General features: G+C 34.6%; 1 protein-coding gene across 3 annotated transcripts in view; it reads right to left on the minus strand.

Moving 5' to 3' along the window:
• CDH12 (cadherin 12) overlaps window positions 1-27,170 on the minus strand; it is a 494,468-nt gene that overhangs the window by 61,607 nt on the left and 405,691 nt on the right. For all 3 annotated transcript variants that reach the window (XM_023218204.1, XM_023218206.1, XM_023218205.1), the window contains one exon: window positions 14,438-14,625. In XM_023218204.1, the coding sequence (XP_023073972.1) occupies window positions 14,438-14,625 (188 nt within the window). The remainder of the gene's footprint in view (window positions 1-14,437; window positions 14,626-27,170) is intronic.

Consider the following 27,170-nt stretch of genomic DNA (forward strand, 5'->3'; position numbering starts at 1 on the left):
TAATTTTATGTCTGCAATAACTGAAAATATACTATTCCTGAAATATGGTGCTGCTGTGGTGCTTTGTTTAAGTGATAATTTTAAGGTCAATGGCGCTGGCCTCTCATCATCTAAGAAAATCTGAGACAGCACGAATTTAACATTAACATAGTGATTTTCTAGGACCTTTAAAAATTTATGTTTTCTAAAGGAATTCCCTCAAGTCTGACTCCAATGAGTTGGTAATTGCAGTATCAGTACCTGTTCCTTTACTGTAGTACACCTGGGGAAAATAAAGGAAGGATATTTTTCTCCTTCTAAGATATGATTGTTTTATGCATTTCCTCTGAGGAACAAAAATGAAAAAAAAATCACTTTTAAATCTTCAAAAACTCTCACAATTTCATGGAATTTATTATAACAAAACAACAATTTCACTTGAATGTGACATCATTCTCCTTCACCGTACTTTTTTATGCAGCAGGAACTATATTTATTAATTCCCTATAGGTATTCCTTTTATTTATCATATTTTTATTCATGTATTTACCTGCTTTGCAATCAATGCTTTCTTTTTACCTTTCTATATTTTAATTTGCTCACCTCATACCTGTTAACTTATAATATTGATCTCCTTTCATTTTCATGTTTCCCCTGTTAGAAATTTTGATTTCTCTTAATACCTATATAAGCAAAGAATAGTATGCATAAGATGCGATGGTTCATCATATAGCCTTTGATTACTTTATACTTTATCTTTGAACCAAGGATGATGATAGTCCCTCCCTATAACTGATCCCTTCCTTGTTCCTGGGCCAAAACCACGTTTACAAAACTAAAGAAAGGCCATAAGATTAGGATTATGACAGTGGCCTGAATTCTACTAAAACATAGGTAGTTTCTATAATCTCTTACAGCTCAAGGATCATGTGATCAGAGGTCACAAGATTTGTAACTTCCCTAATTGCCCCTACAGATAACATCACGATTGCAGAATCTAAGATTGGTCTTTTGAGGTGTTTTTCACTCTAACCCCACCCAGATTTGTGGCATATGACTCAAAGAGTCCTATGGCTCCCTGCCCAGAGATGGACTCAGCACGGGGAGACTATATTTTACACCCTTACGATGTCATCCCCAACCAATCAGCAGCACCCATTTGCTAGTCCCTTACCCACTAAACCTTCAAAAACCTTAACCTCTGGGCCTTCAGGGAGACTGATGTGAGTAACAACTCTGTCTTCCACATGGCTAGCCTAGCATCAGGTAAGCTCTTTATTGCAGTCCCATGGTCTCAGTGAATTGGTTTTGTCTGTGCAATGGGCAAGAAGAGCCCATTGGGGTATTACAGCACCACTTTCTCTGTTCTTACTTTGCTGAAGTCCAGGTCACAAAAAAAAACAAATGAAATGTTAAGTGTCAAAGGATTTTCTCATTTCAAAGGGAAATAAGCAATTTTGGACATAAATTGTAAGAGAATAGCTGCCTGGGCTCTTCCAGGGCTCCTCATGCTTCCAGGTAATGTTGAGTGGAAATGGATAGCTATGGTTATAGATATTTTGAAGAATTTGAAAAAATGATAGCTGCAGCAGGCAGAATTCTAAGATGCTCCCAATATTCTTGCCCCCAATGACCTATACGCTGTGTGCAATGACTCTGCCATTGATTGTGTGAGAGGCCTGTAAATTAAATGACATCTCACTCACATAAACTTATTAAGTTTTATGGCAACATAAGTTGTGCAGATATAATTAGAGTCCCTAATCACTTGACATTGAGTTAATTAAGAGATATTTTACTTGAGAGGTGTGACCCCTTAAAAGAAATGGGTGATGCAGATGTCTAGAAATGTTATATCTGAAAAAAAGAGAGAGGATCGCCCAATGATGCTACTTTGATCAGCCTAAAGCTTGAATACTGTGTTTTGTTAAAGAAATCAGACTCAAGAAAAGACAACTTGTTGCAAGACTAGAATGATAAATATTACCAAAGTCAAAAATAAGAAACCACTACAATTACTGAGTGTGTTTAGATGGAATGAAGAAGATCAAGGCAAGGAAAGACACACATTTTCAAATACTTGAAGGGCCATTATGTTGATATTACTTAGGATTATTCTTTATGCCTCTGAGTGGTGAATCAATAGTAATTTGAGTTATTAACAAGAGCAACTTTAGATTAGAAAAAGGAGAAATCCTCTAATAAATAAAATCATTATACAGTGAATTTAGCCACACACACACACACACACGTAGATGTTTTATGAGGTGGCAAGGCTTGCGATGCATACTGTAAGGATGGGAAAATGAAAACATAAATAAGACTTGCCTTTCAATTCATTCAACAAATTAAAGAATATTGCCATCTTGCTTAATGAATGAGTTTGAAGAAGTACCAAGTTCTCTATAACTACATGTGTTTAAGAGAAATGAGATATGTTAGAAGATGTCAGAGAGAGAATGATGTATAAGATAGAAGCGTGCACTAGCTAATTCAAATTAAGGAATGTATAAAAATATATTTTCTGTTTTTCCAAACTCTAAATGAAACGATGTAAGTTGTCTGTGATAGATATCGTTAACTTGTAGTATAAGAATACTTTGATTTTTATCCCCTTAGGGTTCCTTTTGCCTAGAAAGCAAATTGAGCTGATCTGGCTCATACTAACTCCCTTTCTTACGGCAAAAATTAGCTTCTATCTTAGAATGTAAACGTTACTACCAATCATTCCCCATTTCCCTCTCTATTTTCTCGTATGTCGAAATATTTCCGATTACCTATATGATTTGGCAAATTCTTTCTAGGTAAGATCTTAATTTTTTTTTCCCTACTTGATTACACACTACTGTTATCTGGATAATCTTGACTCTCCACTGGTAACTCCTTTTCAAGCCAGACATGAAAGGAGAATTTTGAAACCTTTAAAAGAGATGAGATGTATTCCATGCCTTTTAAGAACCTCTGACCTATCACAGCAGGCAAATATCTGGTTGTCAGGGAGACAGAGTGAGATAAAAGAATCCTTCTGTACATACAGATTTTTGCAACTGAAAACTTATAGCCTGTAGTGATCAAAGAACCAAAGAAAATTGTAAGAGAAAGGCCACCATAGTCTCCTAGGTGGACTTAGTTCTTTGTGACCCTGACCTTTAGGCAATCCCACTTTACAAAATGGTATATAGCTCAGAAAGGGCAAAGAGAATCAGCAGTGATCCCTCTCTAATTGACTTCACCTACACATCTGACTGACTACCTTCCATTTTTGTGGGGAATGAACTTTAGTTTCACAATCAATAAAAATCCCAGCATTTGAAATAAATATAGAATAAATAGGATTCCTTTCAGTGCTAGAAAATGAATGAATCATATTCTACAATAGACATACATCGTTGTGAAGTTGAACTAATTTATCTCTTGCACAATAAACAGAAAACTTTGTGGCACTGCTTGGAGCCTATTTAATGGTTATGAATCTTTCCAAGGGGAAGAAATGATTGACGAAAGAGAACTTAGTTGAGCAGCTTCTTTCTCTTTAGGTTGTTTCTATAAGGGAAGATTAGTGGCACCAGAATGTTCAGGAAACAATTCATCTTATCGAATTGTGCAGTAAGAACCACAACTATAGAGAAGTAAAATATGATATACTCAATTGCTCTCCAGAGATTCAACGGAGGAATTGGGGAAGGGGGGAATTTTACTTCTTTGTTTTTTGCCACTGAAGGAAGTAAAAAATATTTTACCCCCAAATGTATTTCTCTGATGTATTTTGAAATGTCTGCCACAGGGCCAGAAAATATAAGTGGCCTTGCAAAGCTGTCTTTTGTGGAAAAAAAATTGCATCTGTAAAGAATTCCCATTAATGTAGGCAGGTCTTTTCTATGCCTTTCCCAGACCTAGAAGCCACTGAGAGCCTGACAGTTTTGAAAGTCTGAAAATAAATAATTATCACTTATTTTCTCTGAGCGAGGTTTCATTTACATAACAAGTGGCTTTGCTAACCAAGCCTCTTCCTTTCTCCCTCTCATAACCTTTCTTGCCACTAAACCTGATTTACCAAGACAACCTGATTTTGTCCATGCTTTGGGCCACCATTCTTTCTGTAACCTTGAGATGGTAATTAGATTCTGTAACTTATTGGAAAATTGGGTCTTCATTCTGAAGGCGCCTGTGTATACATGTTAAATAATTTATTTGTCTTTTCTCCTAGTAATCAATCTGCCTCATGTCAGTAATTTTTCAGCAAACCTTTTGTGGCCCAAGAGCCTATTCCTCCCACACTGAAAACACCTTTGCAAAGATTATGACAGTGAGGGAAGTCTAGCATGGCAGACGCCATCTTGCTTCGAGCCTCACAGCCTGGCAATCTTTGCTCATTCCTTGGCATAGCCCAAGCTAACCATGGAATTTAGTTTATACTTTAACTTTGAACCAAGGATGATAATAACTGATCCCCTCCTTATAACTGATCCCCTGCTTTTTCCTGGGCCAAAACCACGTTTACAAAACTAAAGAAAGGCCACAAGATTAGGATTATGACAGTGGCCTGAATTCTGCTAAAACATAGGTAGTTTCTATAATTTCTTACTGCGCAGGAATCATGTGAACAGAGGTCACGAGATTTGTAACTTCCCAATTAATAATTGCCCCTACAGATAACATCATGATTACAGAATCTAAGATTGGCCTTTTGACATGTTTTTTACTCTAACCCCACCCAGATTTGTGGCATATGACTCAAGGAGTCCTATGGCTCCCTGCCCAGAGATGGACTCAGCATGGGGAGACTATATTTTACACCCTTATGATGTCATCCCCAACCAATCAGCAGCACCCATTTGCTAGTCCCTTACCCATCAAACTATCCTTGAAAAACCTTAACCTCTGGGCCGATCTGAGTAACAACTCTGTCTTCCACATGGCTAGCCTAGTGTCAGGTAAGCTCTTTATTGCAGTCCCATGGTCTCAGTGAATTGGTTTTGTCTGTGCAATGGGCAAGAAGAGCCCATTGGGCTATTACAGCACCACTTTCTCTGTTCTTACTTTGCTGAAGTCCAGGTCACAAAAAACTAAATTAAATGTTAAGTGCCAAAGGATTTTCTCATTTCAAAGGGAAATAAGCAATTTTGGACATCAATCATAAGAGAATAGCTGCCTGGGCTCTTCCAGGGCTCCTCATGCTTCCAGGTAATGTTGAGTGGAAATGGATAGCTATGGTTATAGATATTTTGAGGAATTTGAGAAAATGATAGCTGCAGCAGGCAGAATTCTAAGATGCTCCCAATATTCCTGCCCCCAATGACCTATACGCTGTGTGCAATGACTCTGCCATTGATTGTGTGAGAGGCCTGTAAATTAAATGACATCTCACTCACAAAAACTTATTAAGTTTTATGGCAACATAAGTTGTGTAGATATAATTAGAGTCCCTAATCACTTGACATTGAGTTAATTGAGAGAGATTTTACTTGAGAGGTGTAACCTAACCAGGAGACCCCTTAAAAGAAAGGGGTGATGCTGATGCTTTTTGTCCTGCCTTATAAGATGTAAATTTGTCATTATAGGAGGTTATGTGGCAAGTGCTCAAGGGGTGCCTGTGGGAATTGAAACCTGATATTTGGCAAGAGCTAACAAAATTGTCATAAGAGCCACCAGGAAGTAGCAACTACCACAAAAACAAAACAAAACAAAACACACACACAATGACAATACAAAACAAACAACCACAAGGAACTGGCTCTGCTAGGAACCAGTAAGGTTACAAAAGACTCCAAGACTCAGATTGGATCATAGCTCCAATCACACCTTGATGTCTGCCCAAAAGACCCTAGCAAAGGAACCGGTTTACCATATTAGGACTCACTGTAGTTGTGGTTTTGTTCCTCTTTACTTTTTACTCTTCTGTATTACTTCAATTTTTATAGTAAGCCTATATTATTTTTACCAACACAGGAAAGCCATCACTTTTAGGAAAATATATCCTTGAGTGATAGAGCTCTACACGCTCAATTATCTAGTAGGTCTTAATAGGCAATGGGAAGGAATACTGTCAATGAACGCAAATGATTTGAGGATGTAGGCTTATCAGAAACAGACTAGATTCTTTCTAAGACAAGCAGTTAGAAAACAGATTTATACCAGGCTGAACCAGGATGCACAGACACTAGGAGCAAGCTCTTATAAATAGGTTTATTACAACAGGCTGAACAATAAAGATAAGATGTTCAGAAGAGGCATCATTTTAATGAAAAAGCAGGTTTGCTAAAACTTAGTTTTATGATCAATATAGTAGTCAATTCTTGTCTGGGAAGAGATGTGGGAGAGTTTATGCATATCTCATCACCACTGACAAAAGGTTGCAACTCAATATTTTATATAAAAAACCTTGTACTTGATGAACAAACGTTTCCACTATATCAGGTGAGAATGTCTCTATAACAAAGGGAAAACAATGAAATGCAGTAAGTTTTAAAACGTAGATTTTAGTTTGGACAAAATTTCAACACCATTTGTTAGAAAATTAAAAATATATAAGCTTATAAGAAAGGTAGAATTACTAGACAAAAAGTGTTTGTAAACAAAAATATTTAAATGAAGAAACATCCATTTTATATAACTTATCTTTAAAAATATTTGTAACAAAACTATTTATTAGAAATGCACTTAATTTTTCTGTGGACAAGTTATTACTATACTTTAGTGTTTTGCAACATTGCAAAATTTTCATAATTTTAACAAATTATCTTAAGAATCTTAGTCATTACAGTAATACCTGTATTTTAGTGTTAATTTTTGGAATAAATTTAGTAACCAAGAAAAACAAAAAACAAACAAAACAAAACAAAAAAGAATTGCAAGAAACTCTAGTGCTTCTAGACATAGGTTTTTAGTGATATTTTTCCTCAAAAATTACAGAGGGTTTCATCATATATTATAAATGCTAAAATAAAATATATGTGTCATATACTCACATAATATAAATCATGAATATCAGGGGAGGCCTCTTATCTTCTCTAACATGTATTGTTGTACACAGTAATTGGAAGTATGCTCTTTCTAAACATATACTATGACTTACAGCAAGCTGTGTGACTTTGAAAAATTATCTTCCTTCTTTGAGCTTCAGATTTCCTATTAGTAGAATCAGTAAAACATATTTTTCTAAATATTTTGCAAAACATTTCAAACTTTACATACTACGTGAATAAAAAGAAAAATAATGTATCAGAAATGAAAACAGTAAAGCAACAGAGGATATTTGTTCTTTTAGTTGACAACAATTTTAAACATCTTATATATTTCAGACATTTCTTTACTGATGGGAAATTAAACACAGATATGGAAAAGTGCCTCCAGGGGCTTAAAATAGAGTAGGAGGAATCAGTTGTATTTTAAATATGAGAGCCATGTAAGTATCATAGATGCTTTGAAAGAAACGTTGATATTTGGGGACAGAATTAAGGAGTGATCAACTTTGCCTGAGGGACTGTAGGAAGCCTTTGTTGAGAGGTAAGGAAGAAAAATGTTAAAGAATGTATAAGAATTCATGAAGATACTGATATAAGACAGGGAGTTCTATGCAGAAGGAGGAGAACCACAATACCACTTGTAGACATTGCAATGAATTTGGTGTAGTTGGAATGTAGCTTGTGCGTGTGAGCATGCATGTATATGTGTGTGTGTGCAGAAGATATAGTAATAGAAAATGCACTCTTTGATTTTTATCTTTCTATTAATGAGACCAGAAAAGGATTTAAGTAAGATGAACAGGTTTTTATCTAAACATCTAAATAGGTGTCTTTCATTCCCCCTTGAATAACAAGATTTGTTGGAGGAAAATAATGTGTGAGGCTGGGAGAATAGCCATTGCAGTGCTAAAAAGGAGTCAAGAAGAGGGTTGTATGGCAAATTCATAGGTGGAGAAAGGAAAATTTTAACCTGAGCTCTGGAAAAATCAGCAAAGAGCCTTTGTGCCCTGTTTGGCAAGGGGACATCAATAGGAATGGAAATGGCATTAGAAAAGTCATAGATTTTTGCTTTAAGAAACTGGAAAGGAGAAAACATGAGTAGGCAGACTTTTGTTGGGAGCAAAGAAAGAACTCAGCTTTAGGCAGTGAGTTTGAAAAGTCTATGGCATGTGCAGTTAAAACTGTCTACAAGACTACAGAAAAATCTGCAGTGGTTATCTTGGTTTGGGGCTAAGTTACAGTTGATGAGACTGTTTAGGGAAACTAGGCAAGGTATTACAAAAGAAGGTGAAGACAAATATTTAGAAAAGCAGAAACAGAACACTTATAGAAACAATGGCATTTACGTGTTTTTTCTTTAATTAGGTACATTAGTGTGGCTAAAAATAGCAGTATTTTAAACTTAAACTGAAGCATATATGTTTGGCTATCTAAAATATTCCAAATTTTATTAGCATTTTGTTCTTGAGAGTTATTCAAAAATTAACCACATGATGGTGCTATGCTACCAAATCATATGACATGAACTCAGTCATTTGTTAAGAGCAAAAAAAGAAAAGGAGTTATATTGATTATCGGGTAAATATAAAGTATACATGCCCAGTGGGACCAATGGGCACCTTAGCCTATTTGTTAAAAGGCTCCTTGTGAAGAGCAATATCATTTATCTCATATGTTTTTAGGGAAAAAGAAAAATTCTGCTTTGGATTTAATGTGATCACACAGTTACGTTAATTTGAAATAAATTAATATTGCCAAGTAACATCAAAATGGTAAACACTGTTTTCAATTCCAAAAAAGCTTTACTTTTTAAAAAATAAATAGGAAATCACTTCACCACTCTTCATTTTAAACAGTTTCCAAGAGAAACTTTTGTAGAAATGGTAGAGAATTGTTTGAAAAATTATACAGGATATTAAATTATTATTTTGGATAACTTAAGTATCCACTTAATTATTTTAATTACTTAAATTTTGCAATCACTTTGAAGAAAATTCAAGTGCTTCTATAACCATATTTAAATTTTGAGTCGTTGAAAACTTTTAATTCATGTAATTTATTATTCATATTTATGTATAAGAAGTATATTATTCCCATTTATTTAGTAGCAAAAAAACACTAGTGACTAAACACAAATTTCATTTAGGTTTTCACTAAGAATGAAGCCATTGAATTTAGAAACTCTTATTCTGTCATTGTAAATGTAGCTCTTAATTTCGAGACAATTTGAATTTTTAAAAAAACTTTATTCTGATTTTATTAGTGTTTTATTGCTATAATACTTAACACCGTATAGGACAAGTTTTTTTTTTTTTTTTTTTTTTTTTTTTTTTTTTTTAGTTTTCTCAGAGTAGTAGGATGTGAGGGTGGAATAAAGGCAGTTTTTATTTTGTTTTGTTTTACCAATATCTTATGCCTTGGAGCAATTTATAAAACTTCATAATGTTCCTCTGATTTCAAAGTGTCACAGTGAAATGGCATTCTGTCACAGTGCTCATAAAGTGAATCAAAGTTAAGGTTAATAAAATAAATAAAAATGGCTTTCTTCAGTCTTTTCAGTTCATGTAAACCTGAACATCATTTTGTTTCCTTAAGCCCTCCCTCTATATAGGAAATAGAGGAGAAAACAGTAAGAGAGAAGCAAATAAAAGATTTTGAAGATAAAACAATAATAACAATATGTACTTCAGATCATTAGCATTTTAATGTATTCTTAAGTGCGTTAAAAAGAGAAAAACTCTGAAAACAAAGCATATCGTGCCTCATTCCTCTATTGCAGCTCAAAATCTGTTAGCTAAAAAATTAAAATAACTGGTGTTTAAAAAAGGACTACATATTCAAATGTAGAATATATATTTGGGACTTTCTAAATGCATTTAGTATACTTAAAATGTAATTTCTGTGTGAATCTGATTTTATGTCAGAATTCTTGTATTGCAATATTGAAAGGGAAATCTTAACAAATAATTTAAGATCATTCTGGATCTGCAACACTACTGTTGACGTTTACATTCACAATTATTGAGATACACCTAATTCTTTAAGGATTACTAATGATAGTTGCCAAGATAAAGTTTTCTGAGAACTTACTGAATATATGCTTGAGTATAGTACTATTTTACAGTCTTTACCCAAAACATTCTGTATTTTAAAAATTGTAGTTGTTTCAATTGATTTTGAATTTTAATGGACTTTATTCAATGAGATATTTTCTCATATTTTTGTGAAGTTGTACTGTCATGTTTAATTGAGTGACGTATCTATGTGCATGTGTGTGTACAAACACAATACACAATACAATATATACAATAGATAGGTGGATAGTTTTTACATTTCATTACAAAAATGTCCCCCTGAATTATTTTTTAAAGATTCAATAGATGTAGGGTACAGTTTACAGTTTTCTTTCTAATAGAACACTAAGTTAGTGTAGGGGATTGCCTCTAGTGGATCCATATTTAGAGATGAAAGCAAATTACACACCGAAAGAAAATCCATGTGTTTTATTAAGCTGTGAAGTCCTCAAATGCTTGGTGTAATTTACCAGATGATGATAATATTTATACAAATATGTTTTGGCTGTTCCTTTAACATTTATTTAGAATCTCACAATCTCTCACCATCTCTGTCACTATACCATCACATTCCACATTTCTATCAGTTTCCTGGCTCACTTCTACGGTCTCTTAACTGAGCTATTGCTCTCATTATTTCCTAGTTATTATTGTCTTCAGACAACCAGAGTCACCTGGGTCTACAAGAGTAAGGTGAGGCCGGGCACGTGGGTCATGCCTGTAATCCCAGCACTTTGGGAGGCCAAGGTGGGTGGATCTCTTAGGTCAGGAGTTCAAGACCAGCCTGACCAACATAGTGAAACCCCATCTCTATTAAACATACAAAAAATTAGCCAGGCGTGTTGGCAGGCACCTGTAATCCCAGCTACTCGGGAGACTGAGGCAGGAGAATCACTTGAACCCAGGAGATAGAGGTTGTAGTGAGCCGAGATCCCTTCATTGCACTCTAACCTGGGCAACAAGAACAAAACTCCATATCAAAAAAAAAAAAAAAAAAAAAGATTAAAGGTGATCTAGATCTACACTCAACTTGGGCTCGCTACATCATGATCTGTTAATAATTCAACACCTTTGCCTGGTCTACAAGGCTCTCCCTGGCAAGCCCGTCATCTCTGGCCAAGGGCCTCTTCCTTCACTGCACTCCAGCCCCACTGGCCTTCTTGCCTAGTACACTCCCAATTCAGAGATTTTGAAATGGCTGCTCAAACTTTTAGGAACTCACATCCCCCAAATACCACATGGTCAGGTTTTTGCTCACATTCCCTTCTAATAGAGAAGCCTTTTTCTATTTTTCACCTCACTGTAAGATACTCTCCACCCTCCACATGCCTTGTACCCCTTCACCCTGCTTTAAGTCTTTCTAGCTTGAAGTCATCGCTGCTGAAAGTGATTTCTAATGAAAGTGATTTCTAATTTGTTTATCTTCTGATGTCCTCAGTTGAATGGAAACTGTTTGAGTGCAGGGAGTGTGTCTGTTGAGTTCACTGCCCTATCTCCATAGGGGAGTCTGGAAAACAGTGACTGCTTCCAAAATACCTGTTGAATGAAGTAGTGAAAGTTACAGACATTGAGCTTTATTTAGATAATGAATTGCAGGCCAGTAAAATGGACAACAATGATTAATCCACCACAGGAGAAAAGAGAAGAGTGTGTGTGTGTGTGTGTGTGTGCGCGCGTGTGTGTGTGTTTTTATTTGCAGATATACTTTCAAGATTATCTACCCTATCTAAATCTAGTTTAATAAAAGTGTTATATAATTTTGCATATTTCAATTTTAATACAGTTAAGAAGTATAAAAATTCTAAATAAATTAAACACAATAAAGACAAAAAAATAAAATGACTCATTCTCTGTAGATCTTTCATAATGAAAAAGGCAGATATGTTCTTATTGCTTTCATGATAGTTGAACTTATATAACTGAATGATTACTTTCAAAGATTAATATTAATGTTTTGATATAATAAGATAAAGAACTATTATTAAACCACACCTTTTCCAATTGTGTTAAAAATAAATAAGAATGACATACATTTTTCTAGATTGACACCTAGACATTGATTACTTATTGGTATAGATGGTAAATATGTGTAAATAAAAATGATGATATAAACATAAAACTGTGTGAATATAAAATTTAGTTATAATAATTAAATATAAACAAGTATATAGACATAAATATATATAATGTATATCTAGAATTGAATCTTTTGTACTTTAATTTTACTTTGGAAGTATACTTAATTTTATATTTAAATATTATGACTTCTTAATTTAAAATATTTTTTATATTATTAATGATTTTTATTTGTTCCATCTGAACAGATGTTTGTAACCTCTTTAAATGTGATTTCTTTGTTGGAGACCTTCTTAGGGAAAAAATTAAGTGAGCAGACTTTACATTGATTTGGGATTAAAAGAAAAAGAGAAAAACTAAATAATAATAAGGGAGTAAACTGGATAAGAATTTGACATATTTTTCTAAGAGTACTTTGCAAATTTAGCATAAATGCTTAATTTAATATAGTGGGATCATGTGGGATCTAGAAATTAAATTAATTACTAGACTAAGCATAATTTATGCACAATAGTAGAAATAAAAATATGATAATCTATTTGAAAAATGTGTTTCTTTTTCAGAGTATTTTCATTATCATATATATTGCTTTCTTGTTAAAATTCAGAGTTCCTGAGCAAATATGGGAGGGGCATGCTGATTAATGGAACTGAATGCAAAATATTTATTCTGGTCAAAATAATTACAATGAGCAAATGAGTATTGTATACTGCAGTTTGGGGTGTATTCTCCAAAATTCTTCAAAATAGAGTGTGTTTTGTAGAAGAGGAGGAAAAGGCTAAATTAAATGAGTTTCGCTTTTCTGCCTTTACTTTGTTATTGGAAATTTCTATAATTTGCCTCATTATTATGGAAGAAAGCTGCACACTTTAAATGACATTATAATTTTTCTTTCTCACATTAACAGACTCCTTCATGTCACCACCCAACAAAAGACAAAACTACACACTGTAAAGAATGATTTCTTCCTGATATTTCAACTAACTTTGCCCTCTGCAATCCTCTTCGGCTCTAGTCCATACGCCATCACTAAACAGCTTCCCAGCACAGTCTGTCTTACTCTCTGTCTGTTTATTGGTAATTCTTTTTCACTTTCCTCTGTATAGCTCTCTCACATCCATTACTGGCCTTTCACATTTCTTCTACTTCTCAGGGGATTAGAGTTTACACACATCAGTATGCCTCCACTGTGATATCAACCAACATTGTGGTGAATTAGATATTTATATCTTCAGAAGAGCCATAAAAAGGCTCAGTATCAAGGCTGGTGGGGTTAGAGTTACTTCTTGATCTTGTTTTTAAAATAATCTTTATATGTATAGTAATAAAAAATTAGGTTACAATTAAACTCTGGTAAGAATCTTTTTAAATGACATAATCAAATTATCAGGTCTAATTGTTCAACATAAAATATATAATAGTTGAATCACAAAATAATAGCACCTATAGAAGTAAATACTCAGCATCACTAGGTCTTCTTTTTTTTTTTTTTTTTTTTTGGTTTAAAATACAGTTGACTCTTGAGCAACACAGGTTTGGACTGTGCAGGGCCACTTATGTGTAGATTTTCCTCTGCCGCTGCCTCTGCCATCCCAGAGGCAGCAATACCAGCCCCTCCTCTTCCTCCTTCTCCTCAGCAATGTGAAGATGATGAGGATGAAGACCTTTATGATGATCCACTAACACTTAACAAAAGTAAATATATTTCCTTGTCCTTATGATTTTCTTAATAACATTTTCTCCTCCCTAGCTTACTTTATTGTAAGAATACAGTATATACGGCCAAGTGTAGTGGCTTAGGCCTATAATCCCAGCACTTTGGGAGGCTGAGGCAGGTGGATTACGAGTTCAGGAGTTCGAGACCAGCCTGACCAACACGGTGAAATCTCATCCCTACTAAAAATACAAAAACTAGCCGGGTGTGGTGGTGCACATCTGTAATCCCAGCTACTCAGGAGTCTGAGGCAGGAGAATCCCTTGAAACCAGGATGCGGAGGTTACAGTGAGCCAACATCGCACCACCACACTCCAGTCTGGGTGACAAGATTGCGACTCCATCTCAAAAAAGAAAAAAAAAAAATACAGCATACAGTATATACTATGTATAACATATAAAATATGTGTCAAATGTTTATGTGATTGGTAAAGCTTCTGGTCAAGAGTAAGCTATTAGTACTGAAATTTTGGAGGATCCAAAAGATACATGCAGATTTTTGACTGCATGGACTATTAGTACCTTTAACTCCCACATTGTTCAAGGGTCATCTCTATTGCTAATTGAAGGAAAATTAAAATTACTTGTCATTTTCAACACTTATTTTTTATCTTCTTTAAGATATATACCTTTTTCAATTTGATGACTCCCTCTTGTGTTTCCTCATCTGTGACGATGTCAAACAAATTTCCCCCATCTCCTGGAACAATATTGTATTCAATTTCTGCATTTTGCCCAAAATCAGGATCCACAGCTCTTATTCTTCCAATAGCTGAGCCAATAGGGGAAGACTCAGGAACTTTCAGGTGGAAGATGCCTGATAAGACATATAAAATTCAAATTGACAGTGGGGTTAGTAAGAGATATAGTAAGATTACAAGGCTTGAAAAATAGAGTCTACTGAAAGTAAATCACATTTAGAAAATTGTAGTGCAAAATGAAAAGGCAATTTTCTGTCACGTTTAGGATTATGATTAGGAGTAATAATTTCACTTTTCTCTTCAATATGTGCTGCTCTAGAATTTTAATTGGGCATTATAAATAGTAGAGCATGCTAAAGTGAAATTATTAGCAGGACTTGTTTTACACACTTATATGGCATAAAAGTGTACCACATGTCAAATGGGAGGGTGGGACTATTCATGAAATTAGTTAGTACTAATACTACAGATTGCAAGACATAGATGAAAAGTTATAGAAGATAGATAGATAGATAGATAGATAGATAGATAGATAGATAGATAGATAAAGTCGAGGTCATATTTCCTAAAACTAATGACTTCAATAAGTATACATCAATTAACTAAAAATAACCTGTAAAATGATAATCTGTATAGTTAACCAAAATTCTAGTAGATGATAGATTGAAATATAGTATATTAAAGACTAAAATTCAGCTTATATTTAGTAAATTTTAACTTGTCAACCTTCTATATACTTTTACTGATATTTTAAATTATAAATTTCTATCTCCTGAAGTTTTTTAATAGCATTAAGAAAGAAAAAAAAGTAAAATGCTTATTTTTACCACCAGATGGAGCATTCATATTGTAATGAAATTTATACTGAATCAGCAAAACATAGATAAAACATGTCAGAATCATGAAAAATTGTAATACTCTGCAAAAAAAAAAATAGACATGATTTTAAGGTTTTGTAGAATTTTTAAAGGTCTGACACACAAGAAAGATGTAAAAACATGCTCTTTTACTGATATTTCATTAAAGCAAATATTAATGGGTTTAACAACAGTCTGTTCAAATTAAAATAAGGAAAAGAAATGAGAGAAAATAAAAATTAAAAAACAAAACTAAACACAAAAATCTAAAGTTTCCATTTTGATATTGGTACTTCCACTTTCAGTTTCTCTTACTGGATTTAGAACGGCTCTTTCCCATGGGTAAATCAACTGTGGTGATTCATTCTTTTAGAATTTTAGTTACATTTATGGAAAATAAATTAAGAAGATACTAAAAATGTCTGTTGCATAGAAGTTAATTAAAAAATCATATTACAATATTACAGTTATTTTCTCCAGGAAAGTGTGAGAAAAAATCACATCTTGTAGAGATTCTGCCAGATATTTTATTTTTGATTTCCAATTATTTTTGAGGTCCTATGGTTCTTTCACAATCAGTTTCAAAACTTGGTAATTTCATTAGTGTGGGCAACATTTAAATCTCCCATCTTCCTTCCTTCCCCCAGAAAATGATATCTACCATGTGTCTTGCATATGCAGACCAGCCGTATTTAAGTCCAACATATTATCTCCATGGAACGTATATGTGATTTGGTCTCAAGACAGCTAAATACTCAACTAAAATTTGTTTATTTTACATACAAGACAAAATGATACTTTACAGTGGTCCATAAGAATTATATTTAAATAATCAGCTTAGTTAATTCATAGTATATCTGCCTTCAAAGAGGATATGAGGGGTCTTTCTAAAAAATGCACTTAAAAGTTTAAATAGATTTAAAAAAAAAATTATAGACCTAACAACAACAACAACAACAAAAAACTCCCTCCAAGTCACAATGCTAAAGTGTTACATAGATATTATGAAGAAATCTCAGTTAAGAAAAGTCATATTAATTGATCAAAGTAGTAACTTCTCATAGGCTACGATTATTGTTTTATATTTATTTCCTAAGCACTTAACATAGTAACTGTCATTTAGGGATACTTAATGTTTGCTGAACTTAAAGCAGTGATTGAACTTGAGGCAATCAAATCAAAGAAGAAAAACAAATGAATGGGTTACATGGCATTCCTATTTTCTCCCAGAAGGATAAAGCCAGATATTCAAGAAGAATCTATCCGATTTCAAATAGATTTAATTACATGGCTTTTGGAACTACTTTCTTAGGGTGTAAGTATTTCTTAATAGATAAATTAAAACCTGATCCTAGTGAGGCACTCCTGAGATAATAGGAAATATGAGGGTCCCTGAACTTCTGTTTAATGAGGCAAGAAAGCACGTGACAAAGTTTTTACAGTTGTACTAAACTTAAGGACAAATTCCCCAGAAAAAGGACAAGGCACAGAACGTGTGAGTAATTTTTCATTTTCTTTTTTTTTTCTTCCTAAGTGCCCGTTAAATGAAAATACGACTTATCAGAAACTGTGTTTGTATCTTTTGCGTCTTGTTGTGTGATTGTGATGAAGAATCTGAAGGAACATCAAAAGCTTTGAACTCACAGTATGATGGGTCATAGCCCAAACTCAAGGCTCATAAATGAGTGTTAGAAAACGTCTAAATTTTTTTTCTAATAAAAGAGAGAAATGGAGGTCTATGTTGAATAGTGTACTAGAAATCCTTCTTGATCAGGACTTTTAGTAGGAAACTTAGGGCTAAACATCATCCAGGAAATAGCTGAACAAGTGTTCAGAGAGGCAGGGAGCCGTCGAGTATAGTGGATTTCAAACTTCAAATGTGGCCAGCCCTGGGGGTGGTAAGGGTGAAACAGCTAGAGTCATAAGGAGAGGAGTAGTATGGGAATGTTAGGAACTCATGGGCATCTCACTTAAAGGGCTGGGGACATTTCAGCTTATTCCATCCAATCCATTCAATGAGAGCCAATTCAAGTTGCATGTTAGGTTTATGAGTTAGCTTTACATTTGCATTTGAATGGTTAAAAGCAAAAGTTAAGAGAATTATACATCGATGAAAATGATAGAGCCTGGAGTCCTCTCTAAGGGATTATAGTTAGTGAAGGTGAAGAGTTTAGCCACAGTTGAGATCCTCCAATATGGGTGGGAGGTGGGGGGAAAATTAAAGCACTGAAAGGTATTCCAAAGGGCACTGGATAATTCAAACTGCAGATGAAAGATCCCCCTTTTCAAGACAATATGCTGAGATATGAACTTTATGTTTTATAAAAGAACATTTTATGGGGCTAGTAACAATAAATGTAAAGACAGCTATTCTTTGTAGTATTCTATCAATGTAAGTGAAATAGGGTGTTTTGTTTTAAGTTGTCAGCATAGAGAATGCCAACAAATTCCATTTTTATCTAATGGCATTGAAAAACTTGTGATAAACTGAAATAATAGCATAGCATTGTCCAATAATGGATTTACTAGTATTCCACTACATGCATGTCCTCAAAATTAAGATGAAATAAAAGTAAAGCAATAATTCACCACTTACATTTTTGTGTGCGTTAAGTTTTAGTGCGTGTGAAATGCAAATATACAGAGCAATGGATTTTCTACTCTTTACATAGCAGACATACATTTTAGTAAGGTGGAAGTCACGTTTATTAAGACAAGTGTTTATTAATAAAATATTACAGCTGGTAATAAAGTCTGCAGAATATGGAACAAGTCAGAGAAACTATGCATTTGTCATGTCAGATTGTGTAGGTTCTGTCGGTTTATTTCAATGACTTGACATTTTATCATTTCTAGAATCTCAACAGCAATAAAACTGAGGTCATTCAGATTAATTCAAAACTGTGAAGTAATCTTCAGCTGTGCCAAAGTTGGATTGTTCATGATGTACTGTGTAATTACACCACCATCGTCTTTTAGGCGTCCTACTTTTGATGCATATGAAACATCTTAATGGCACTACCTGTACCACAAGAATTGAGAAATAAAACAGGTGACAAGAGATTGTCCACAGTCAATAAAAATATATATTTACCTATTCATCAAATATACATATTATGCTTCACCAAAATCTCCATTTTCCCATGGAGAAGGAGGAAATGGCATGCAGTGAATTAATTATAATGATCAAATTCTTAAATATAATATTCCCTGTTAGTTCCAAGAGTAGAAAAAAAAAGCAGGTAGTTATAAGCTACGTAAGTATCCTCTCAGTAACTATGTCATTTGAAAAGATACTGATTAGGACTTAAACTGTGGGTTGCGGGATAGAGGACATGCATTGCTACTTAAAAAAAAAAAAAGGATGTAAAATACATTTACCTTCCTTTTGTGTTTATTGCAGGAAATTTCCAGATACTGATGAAAACACCAAAATAAATATATTTACTTGACAAAACATAAATGAAGATCTTCACTTAAAAATAAAGATTATAGGACCTGAACAAATATATTAAGTGAATGAATGACCTTAAAAATATCACAGCATTCAATAATACCAGTAGCAAGTTAAAAAGAAGATAAAATAATCCATTACAAACTCAGTTTTGAAATACATTTTATTTTATCTTTATGTAACAATAATTCTAAAGTTACTAAAAAAAAGAAGTTGATGTTCAGCTGCAAATGAGTTACCTAAATACAAGTAACTAATGCAAATATAATTCATATTTAATAATACAAGAATACTAGAAATATTGGAGGGCTTAAGAACAAATTATTTCAAATTGATGAAAATGTTAAACATTTTTAAAAACTCAAAAACATACATTTGAGACCAACTAAATAGACTATGATTTGAAATATTACATTTCAATTTAAACTTCAAAAAATTATATATAGCACTGAACTATTGATTCAGTAATTGAATTCAACCATTAGATTGTTCAAATGATCCTGCATACTTTTTGTGTGAGTGATTTACCTTCTAATGGCTTAGAAATAAAATTGTGTTGTATCAATATTTTATTTTTTTAATGTCTTAAATATATATCACACAGAATTATTTCACCTTACATAAACAACACGAAAAGGAAATACAAGTAAACAACATATTGTGTGAGTAAAAAGGAACTTTATAGAAATTGTGTTGCTGTAGCTCTGTGACCTTGAGCAAAATATTTTAAATATCCCTGTTTTGCTCATCTTTTAAAATATCTCTCTTTTCCTGATCTGTAAAATTAGTATAATAATATCTACATTATAGATTTGTTTTTGAAAGTCACTTATACAAAAGTGTATGAAACTCATACAGTATAATCTATTATTACTAGTTAACTTTATAATAATATTTGTATAGTCTATACGTGTTATAATTTTTCCTATCAGAATGGCAATAGCCAACAGGAAACTGTCTATAGAGGTGTGGAGGTGAAAGAAAGAAAGACCTTAAAAGAGTTCTAAAAAGTCATTTTAATTTTAATTGAAATATTTTCCCATATCTTGAAAATTGGAGGATTCAGGAAGAAAAAAATGTTTTGGTGGTGGAAGAACATGTTATGCCCTCTATTTCCTTAAAAGCCTGAAGCTATATTTTCAATAAGCCCAAATTAAAGTAATAGAAATATTGTCCACTAGGAAGAACTATCCTGATAACAAAGCTGGATTCAAGCTGGATTTTAGTCAAGCATACTAAACATATGGTGAATGGAATCTCTCAGTAATAGCAGAAACATCCACTGCTGCTCATTCCCAGGATGAGGCTAAGATGGACTTTTTTTTTTTTTTTTTTTTTTTTTTTTTTGAGACGGAGTCTCGCTCTGCCGCCCAGGTTGCAGTGCAGTGGCTGGATCTCAGCTCACTGCAAGCTCTGCCTCCCGGGTTCACGGGATTCTCCTGCCTCAGCCTCCCGAGTAGCTGGGACTACAGGCGCCCGGCACCTCGCCCGGCTAATTTTTTTGTGTTGTTAGTAGAGACAGGGTTTCACCGTGTTAGCCAGGATGGTTTCGATCTCCTGACCTCATGATTAGCCCGTCTCAGCCTCTCAAAGTGCTGGGATTACAGGCGTGAGCCACCGCACCCGGCCAGATGGGCATAGTTTTTTATGTGTCAAGTATTTGGCACTAGAGCTTCACTTGATTGGTTAAATTACTTCACCTTTAAGATGTTCTAATTGCCCATTCTAGATTTTAACTAACGATATACATGAATAAGAACTGCCATGCACACAATATCCATCATATTAATGAATCAAGATTTATAAATTACCTGTAACAATAGCAATATTTCTTGTCTCCGAACAAGGAGAAATTTATTCCTGTGAACTTTTTCTAGTTCTGAGCAGCTAAACGCAATAAAAAAATTTAAGGCTGGATATTAAATTGTCTTTCAAAAATTATCTTTGCATAGTAGATTAATTGCTGAATTTTCCTGTATCTCAGATTATTGATATTTGACTCAACTACGATTTTTAATGGTCTCCATCATGGAATGGCAAGGAAAAACACAAACAAAAAGACAAGTGTTCTTCTTGATGGCATTTATGGTCTAGTGGGAGAGAAGTCAATTAAACAATCACACAAACAAAGTAAAATTTTAGACAAACACCATTGATCTAAAGGAAAGTTACACAATTTTATTCAATGTTTAATCTGAGAATCTGAGCTGAGACAACGTAACGCTGGGGTCTGTGAGGTCAGCTAATAGAAAACATTCCAAAGAGAAGTAACCATCTGACAAAGGTGATACGATCATAGTTTCCAGTTGTACCAGTTTGTTTGTTCAATAACTCCCACTAGGACCTATCATCTCTAATGACAGAAACACCTCTAGTAAATTAACCTACAGCCTATATAGCTTGGCCATGTCCTTTTGTTGCTGCAATTTGGCAAACCCTAACTCTTGATGATGATAATTATCTTCTTTCTGAAGGAGGAGGGATGGTTCACTGAGGAAAGCCATAGAGAAGCAGTTAGATATTACTATAAATTATGATCATTAACTTTGAATGCCCCTTCAAAATTGCTTAAAAAGCACACAGATTTGCAAAGGTAACTGACTACCGTTCTCTGTGACTTCTGTTTTGAACTGCTCTACTGTCCTCAAATATCTGCTTAATTACTCCCTTTACTACTTCCTTTCTCAGGTGGTGGCCTTGCCTTGTAGTTCACAGAAAAAAAAAAAAAATGATATTGCATAGGAGATTGCTCAGCTTCTCAACCTTCAAAGGATCCCACATCAGTGTGACTCATAGTTTGAACAATCATAACATGTAAGATATAATACAGACTTTTTTTATTTGTCTCTCGCTGTTCCTTTAGACTTTCTTCTGTGGGAGTATGCTTTGTCTTTTCTTGGAAGAAAACAATGGTGAGTAAATGATGTTTCTTCTCACTATTAAATAATAGTCCTATGTTCACTTTAATTCTAAAAACCTAGATTTGGAAGTTAGACATTTCCAATAAATGACATTAACTAGTGCATCAATCCATATGCAAAATGAAAACTTCTCCCTTTGGCCACCCCACCCACCTCCAAGCCAATCAGAGCCAGCAGCAGATGGGACAATGGGTTGGGATCTGGATGGATGAGCAGGCTTTCTCTGTCCAAATTTTTTAAATTTTTCTTCATCATCTCCTTTCCTGGGGTGTTTTCACCTTATCACTGGAGGCAGCAAAGCTAGGAGACTGGACTGTTCTTACTTGATAATGTGGTTTTTGCTTCTCTGGAGTTGCACAGTGCATTTGGGGGCAGCTCTTGGAAGCAGCTGCCACACCAATGGCATTACCTCTCCTTTGATGGCCTATGACCTCAGCCTCCAGATTTCTGGCGACCTGCTCCACATGCAGATTCTCACTTCAAGGAGAATCTCTTTGTCAGGACTTAACATAATGCTGGGTAGGTTTTCCCTTCTGCTTACTCATTTCTTGCCATTCCTTTTGTTGTCATACAATTACTTTCCCAAACACAGCCTTGTTCTCTTTTCCTTTCTCTGCTGTTTTTAGGACATTTTAACTTTCCTCGGCACGAGACAGGTATCAGTCCAGGAATTTCCCTCATTTTCTGGGAAAATATGTTAGAGTTTATTATTGATGTTAGCTGAATGGAAGGCCCTATTCATCAAACTTGAGAGGAGTAGGAAGGACAATCCCACCACTCACTTTTAGTAGATAGAGACTACACATGGCTTTCTCCAAAGAAATCCTCTGCACATAATTTTCCCTCTACTTCACACTCTACAAAACATGCTTTAAAAGACTAACAAAATATTGCCCGGGCACAGTGGCTCAAGTCTGTAATCCCAGCACTTTGGGAAGCCAAGACGGGCCAATCACCTGAGGTCAGGAGTTCGAGACCAGCCTGGTCAACGTGGTGAAAGTCTGTCTCTACTAAAAATACAAAAATTAGCCGGGTGTGGTAGTGTGTGCCTATAATCCCAGTTACTTGGGAGCTGAGGCAGGATAATCACTTGAGCCAGGAAGGCAGATGTTGCAGTGAGGTGAGATCATGCCACTGCACACCAGCCCAGGGGACAGAGTGAGACTCTATCTCAAAACACAAACACACACAGAAAAAAAAAAAAAAAACAAAACAAACAACGAAAAAAACCCCAAAAAAGAAAAAAGAAAGAAAGAAAGAAAAAGACTAACAAAATACCTTACTATGACCGAAAGCTACAAGATTCTTAAAAGCATCTGATATTTCCATTGTAAATTCTGATCTGAGACCATACTCTGCTATACAGTATCTATTATGTGTTAGCTTTATAGTGCATACTTCAATATTAACCTCTTGTTATAGCTGTAAGCATTCTTTCAATTGAAGTGTCCTTCATCTCCACTTTTTCTTCTTAAGCTCCAGCAATTTGTACACATGGTACTGTTTTTAGAGAATCAGTTTTCTCTGCACTCAATACTTTCTTCTCAATGGAGATATTCCCGATGAGACACAAACTGCTCATACTTGAGCATCTTAACAAAAATTTCGCCTTGTCCCAAATCTGATTCTAGTTACCCCCGTCATTTTCTTTTCCCTTTCCAACAGAACTTTTCCAAGAGAATCACTGTTACCCGTGCCTTCTTAACAACCACTCCACAAGCAGCCTTACCCTGCTGACTGAAGCCATCATTGTGTAGCAACGTTTCCCCTGAGATATAGTGAATTCCTTGCCACTAAAATCCAGTGGCAATTTCTTAGCTGTGTCCAACACTCTTGGCTGTTCCCTGTTTTCTGAAGCACATCTCTTCCGAGACTCTACAATTGTGGTTTTCTAGCACTCTGCTATCATAGTTTCCTCCTACCTTGCAGCTCTCTCCTTGCCAGATTCCTTTGTGGGAATTCTCAGAAAAGATCTGGATAAGTGATTCTCAAACTTATTGCATTTTGGTATCATCTAAAAAGCTAAACAATTTTTTAAATGCTCTAGTTCAGGGACCATCCAAAGAGATTCTGTTTAGTTGTTCTGAGTTTAGAGCTGGATTTATTAAATTCCCTCCTGTTCTACTTTACAAACGTGGTCAAGAACCAATTTTGCCAGCTATGTTTAATCAGTCTTTCCTTTTCCTAGGTCACTTCATCTCTCCCTTGTGCTTCATTTACTATCATTATGCTAAACATTCTTTTTATTTTAACTCCAACCTATATTCAGCTTTTGAGTTTTCATACTATACTTGGCAAAATATCATCTTATTCCAAAACATTACTTGGATATCTCCAAGGTGTCTCAGTTTTGACATATTCAAACATGAGATCATAGACTTGCCATGCCTAGATGAAGATTCTCCTACTAGTCACTCTCTCAGCAAGTAGTATTTCTAGCTCTCCAGTTCCATGAACTAGATTCTGCTTCCTTGTAGCAAATCCATTGCTATTGTTGATTATTTTACCTCCGAAAATCACTCAAATCTGTCCACACGCTACCATTTTTCACAGGCCCTGGTCACCACCATCATAGACTAAACAACTCACACTTCTTTTCTGTTACTGCTGATGCCTGCTAACTGGTCTTCCCAAATTATTCTCCTCCCCTGGCCTGAGATGTCTTTTCCATGCTGCACAGCAAGGATAGAGAGGTCATTTCCATCACTCCTAGGTAAAAACTCATTTTCTTCTTTCATATAGTCAGGAAATTACCCTTTTAGAAAATCCATGCATATCAACATGAAGGAAAGGAAGAAAATTTTAAATAGAAATTACTCTTTAACTGGAATAGACACTTAATAACAGCATCACTTATATAGTGCTTTCTATTTTCCAGGTACTTTTCTAAGCACATTTAACTAATTTTTATCTTCATGGCAAGACTATGAGATACCCACTATTATTTTAACTTCCAGTCAGTTATATCCTAGTAAATATTTTAGAACTATATTGGGATAGGGAGAAAAAACAGGTATAATCCCTAATTTTAAGGATCTAGTCATTTCTGTGGTGTAAGAGTTCCCACCATGGTCTATATCAAAGTACTATTGTGATGTCTTGAACAGAGAGTTGAGAAGAAACATGCACAATTGGTTCTGCTGATCTGGTAGAACCTACTATCAGTGTACAAATGAGCAAGTTACGGACTAATGGCCATGAGGTGGGTCAAGCAAGTAGTATCCCTGATTGAAAACATAGTTCCTCTTTTTGTCTGCCCACTTCTGTTGACTTGGTTGTGCTGCCTGAAAGTCAACCAAATGGATACAATATTTGGTTGATCCATAAGATATTTTAAAATTCAGATAATTCAGAATTCTTAATTTTAGCTAGACTGAGTGATGCAAATTTCAATTCACTGAGGATTGAGTGGATTGGGCACAATTGGGGAAAGTTTCCCTTTTTAGTGATTGGAGAGAAAAATCCATGAAAACATCTAGAAAAGGGACATTAGCAGATGTGACAAGGTTCTAGAAGGGGATGGGGCACTAAACATAAAATGATTCTGCTCCTGCACCCAAGAAAGAAAGCAAAACCTATTACGTCTCTTTCTGTCTTTCCAATTCTTCCTTCCTTCTTACAAAGCTCACACCATTAAAGTACAAAATATTATGTTTAATAGTATAGTTCTACTACTTGTAAGTTTAATAAATACATATCTGCAAAACTAATTGTCCATTGCAACATTATTTTTTAAAGCAAATACATTGGAAATTCCAACCAACCTAACTCCAAATAGACTATGGAACAAAACCAACTTATATTGCTTAATGATTTTCAGAATAATTGGGGTTTCTGATTCTCCAAAATGTGTATTTTTAATATAAGTGATTTATATAACCACTATTCTTGTTACATAATAATAAACATGTTGGAGATTTTGGCAAGAGTTCACAACATGTCAAGGGCATCAATAATTTTTCATTGTTATATATTTCATGAAGTACATTTAATATCTCTTAAAACCTCCATTGAATATTTAAACCTTTGTTTATGTTATCTTTATCTATGTAATTTCTGATGCATTTAACGGTATATAGTAAATAAAAAATTCTCAGTGATGCTGCCTAATAACTTTATAAAAATATGACAGAAACAACACTAAAAGTTTTTTCCTAAATTATAAATAAATTTACCACCTTATAAAATCAGCTCTTGAAAACCATTGAAATTTATTTTTTATATTTTGAGATGAAGTCTCACTCTGCTGCCCAGGCTGGAGTGCAGTAATAGGATCTCATCTCACTGCAGTGTCCACCTCCTGGGTTCAAGCAATTCTTCTGTCTAAATCTCCAAGTAGCTGGGACTACAGTCTCCTGCCACCAGGCACAGCTGATTTTGTATTTTTAGTAAAGATGAGGTTTCACCATATTGGTCAGGCTGGTCTCGAACTCCTGGCCTCAAGTGATCCACCTGCATCGACCTCCCAAAGTGCTGGGATTACAGGTGTGAGTCACTGTGCCTAGCCAAAAACAATGAAAATTTTAAGTCAGCTGGCGATATTTCCTTACAAGTTTGACTTCTGACTAGTTTTCTTCTGAAAAATGAGGAGAGTAGTCTAAAAGATGAAATTTGGTAATGGTCTCTTCCCATGTATATTTTGCTTTCTTTTAGTCAAAACTAATTATTTCAATAACAACTCATTCACCAAATGAGTTGGTGAATGAGTTGGTGAATGAGCAAATTTGATTTGTGAATATTCATCATATATCACATATGGACACAATGGTTTAAATTTTCTGTCATTTCCTGCATTGTAAAAAAATATTTTCTATGTTATCCTTGTTTTCTGGCTTTTACCTAAAATGTTTTACTTGTCTACTACTTCACATATTTCTATGTATAAAATCTATTATTCTTTCTGGGACAACCTAAAGCCACATTTTGACGATTTTTTTCCTTTTGTCTTTGCAATTTTATTTGTTTCACACTTCTATGCATACATAAATCATATGTCCTTTGTTTATTTATTTATTTCTCAATAGTCTAAATATTTAGGTATACATTGTTTTTACTCCAGGTAGTGTAAATGTGCATTAACTTAAAAATCTCCCTACCTGTCTGGGCACGGTGGCTCATGCCTGTATTCTCAGCACTTTGGGAGGCCGAGGTGGGCGATCACCTGAGGTCAGGAGTTTGAGACCAGCCTGGCCAACAGGGCAAAACCTGTCTCTACTAAAAATACAAAAATTATCCAGGTGTGGTAGTGCATGCCTGTAATCCCAGCGACTCAGGAGACTGAGGCAGGAGAATAACTTGAACCCAGGAGGTGGAGGCTGCAGTGAGCCAAGATCGTGCCACTTCACTCCACACTCTAGCCTGGGCTAGAGAGATTCCATCTCAAAATAAATAAATAAATAAATAAATAAATAAATAAATAAATAAATAAA

Source organism: Piliocolobus tephrosceles, chromosome 4 (genome assembly GCF_002776525.5).
Source record: "Piliocolobus tephrosceles isolate RC106 chromosome 4, ASM277652v3, whole genome shotgun sequence".
NCBI lineage: Eukaryota > Metazoa > Chordata > Mammalia > Primates > Cercopithecidae > Piliocolobus > Piliocolobus tephrosceles.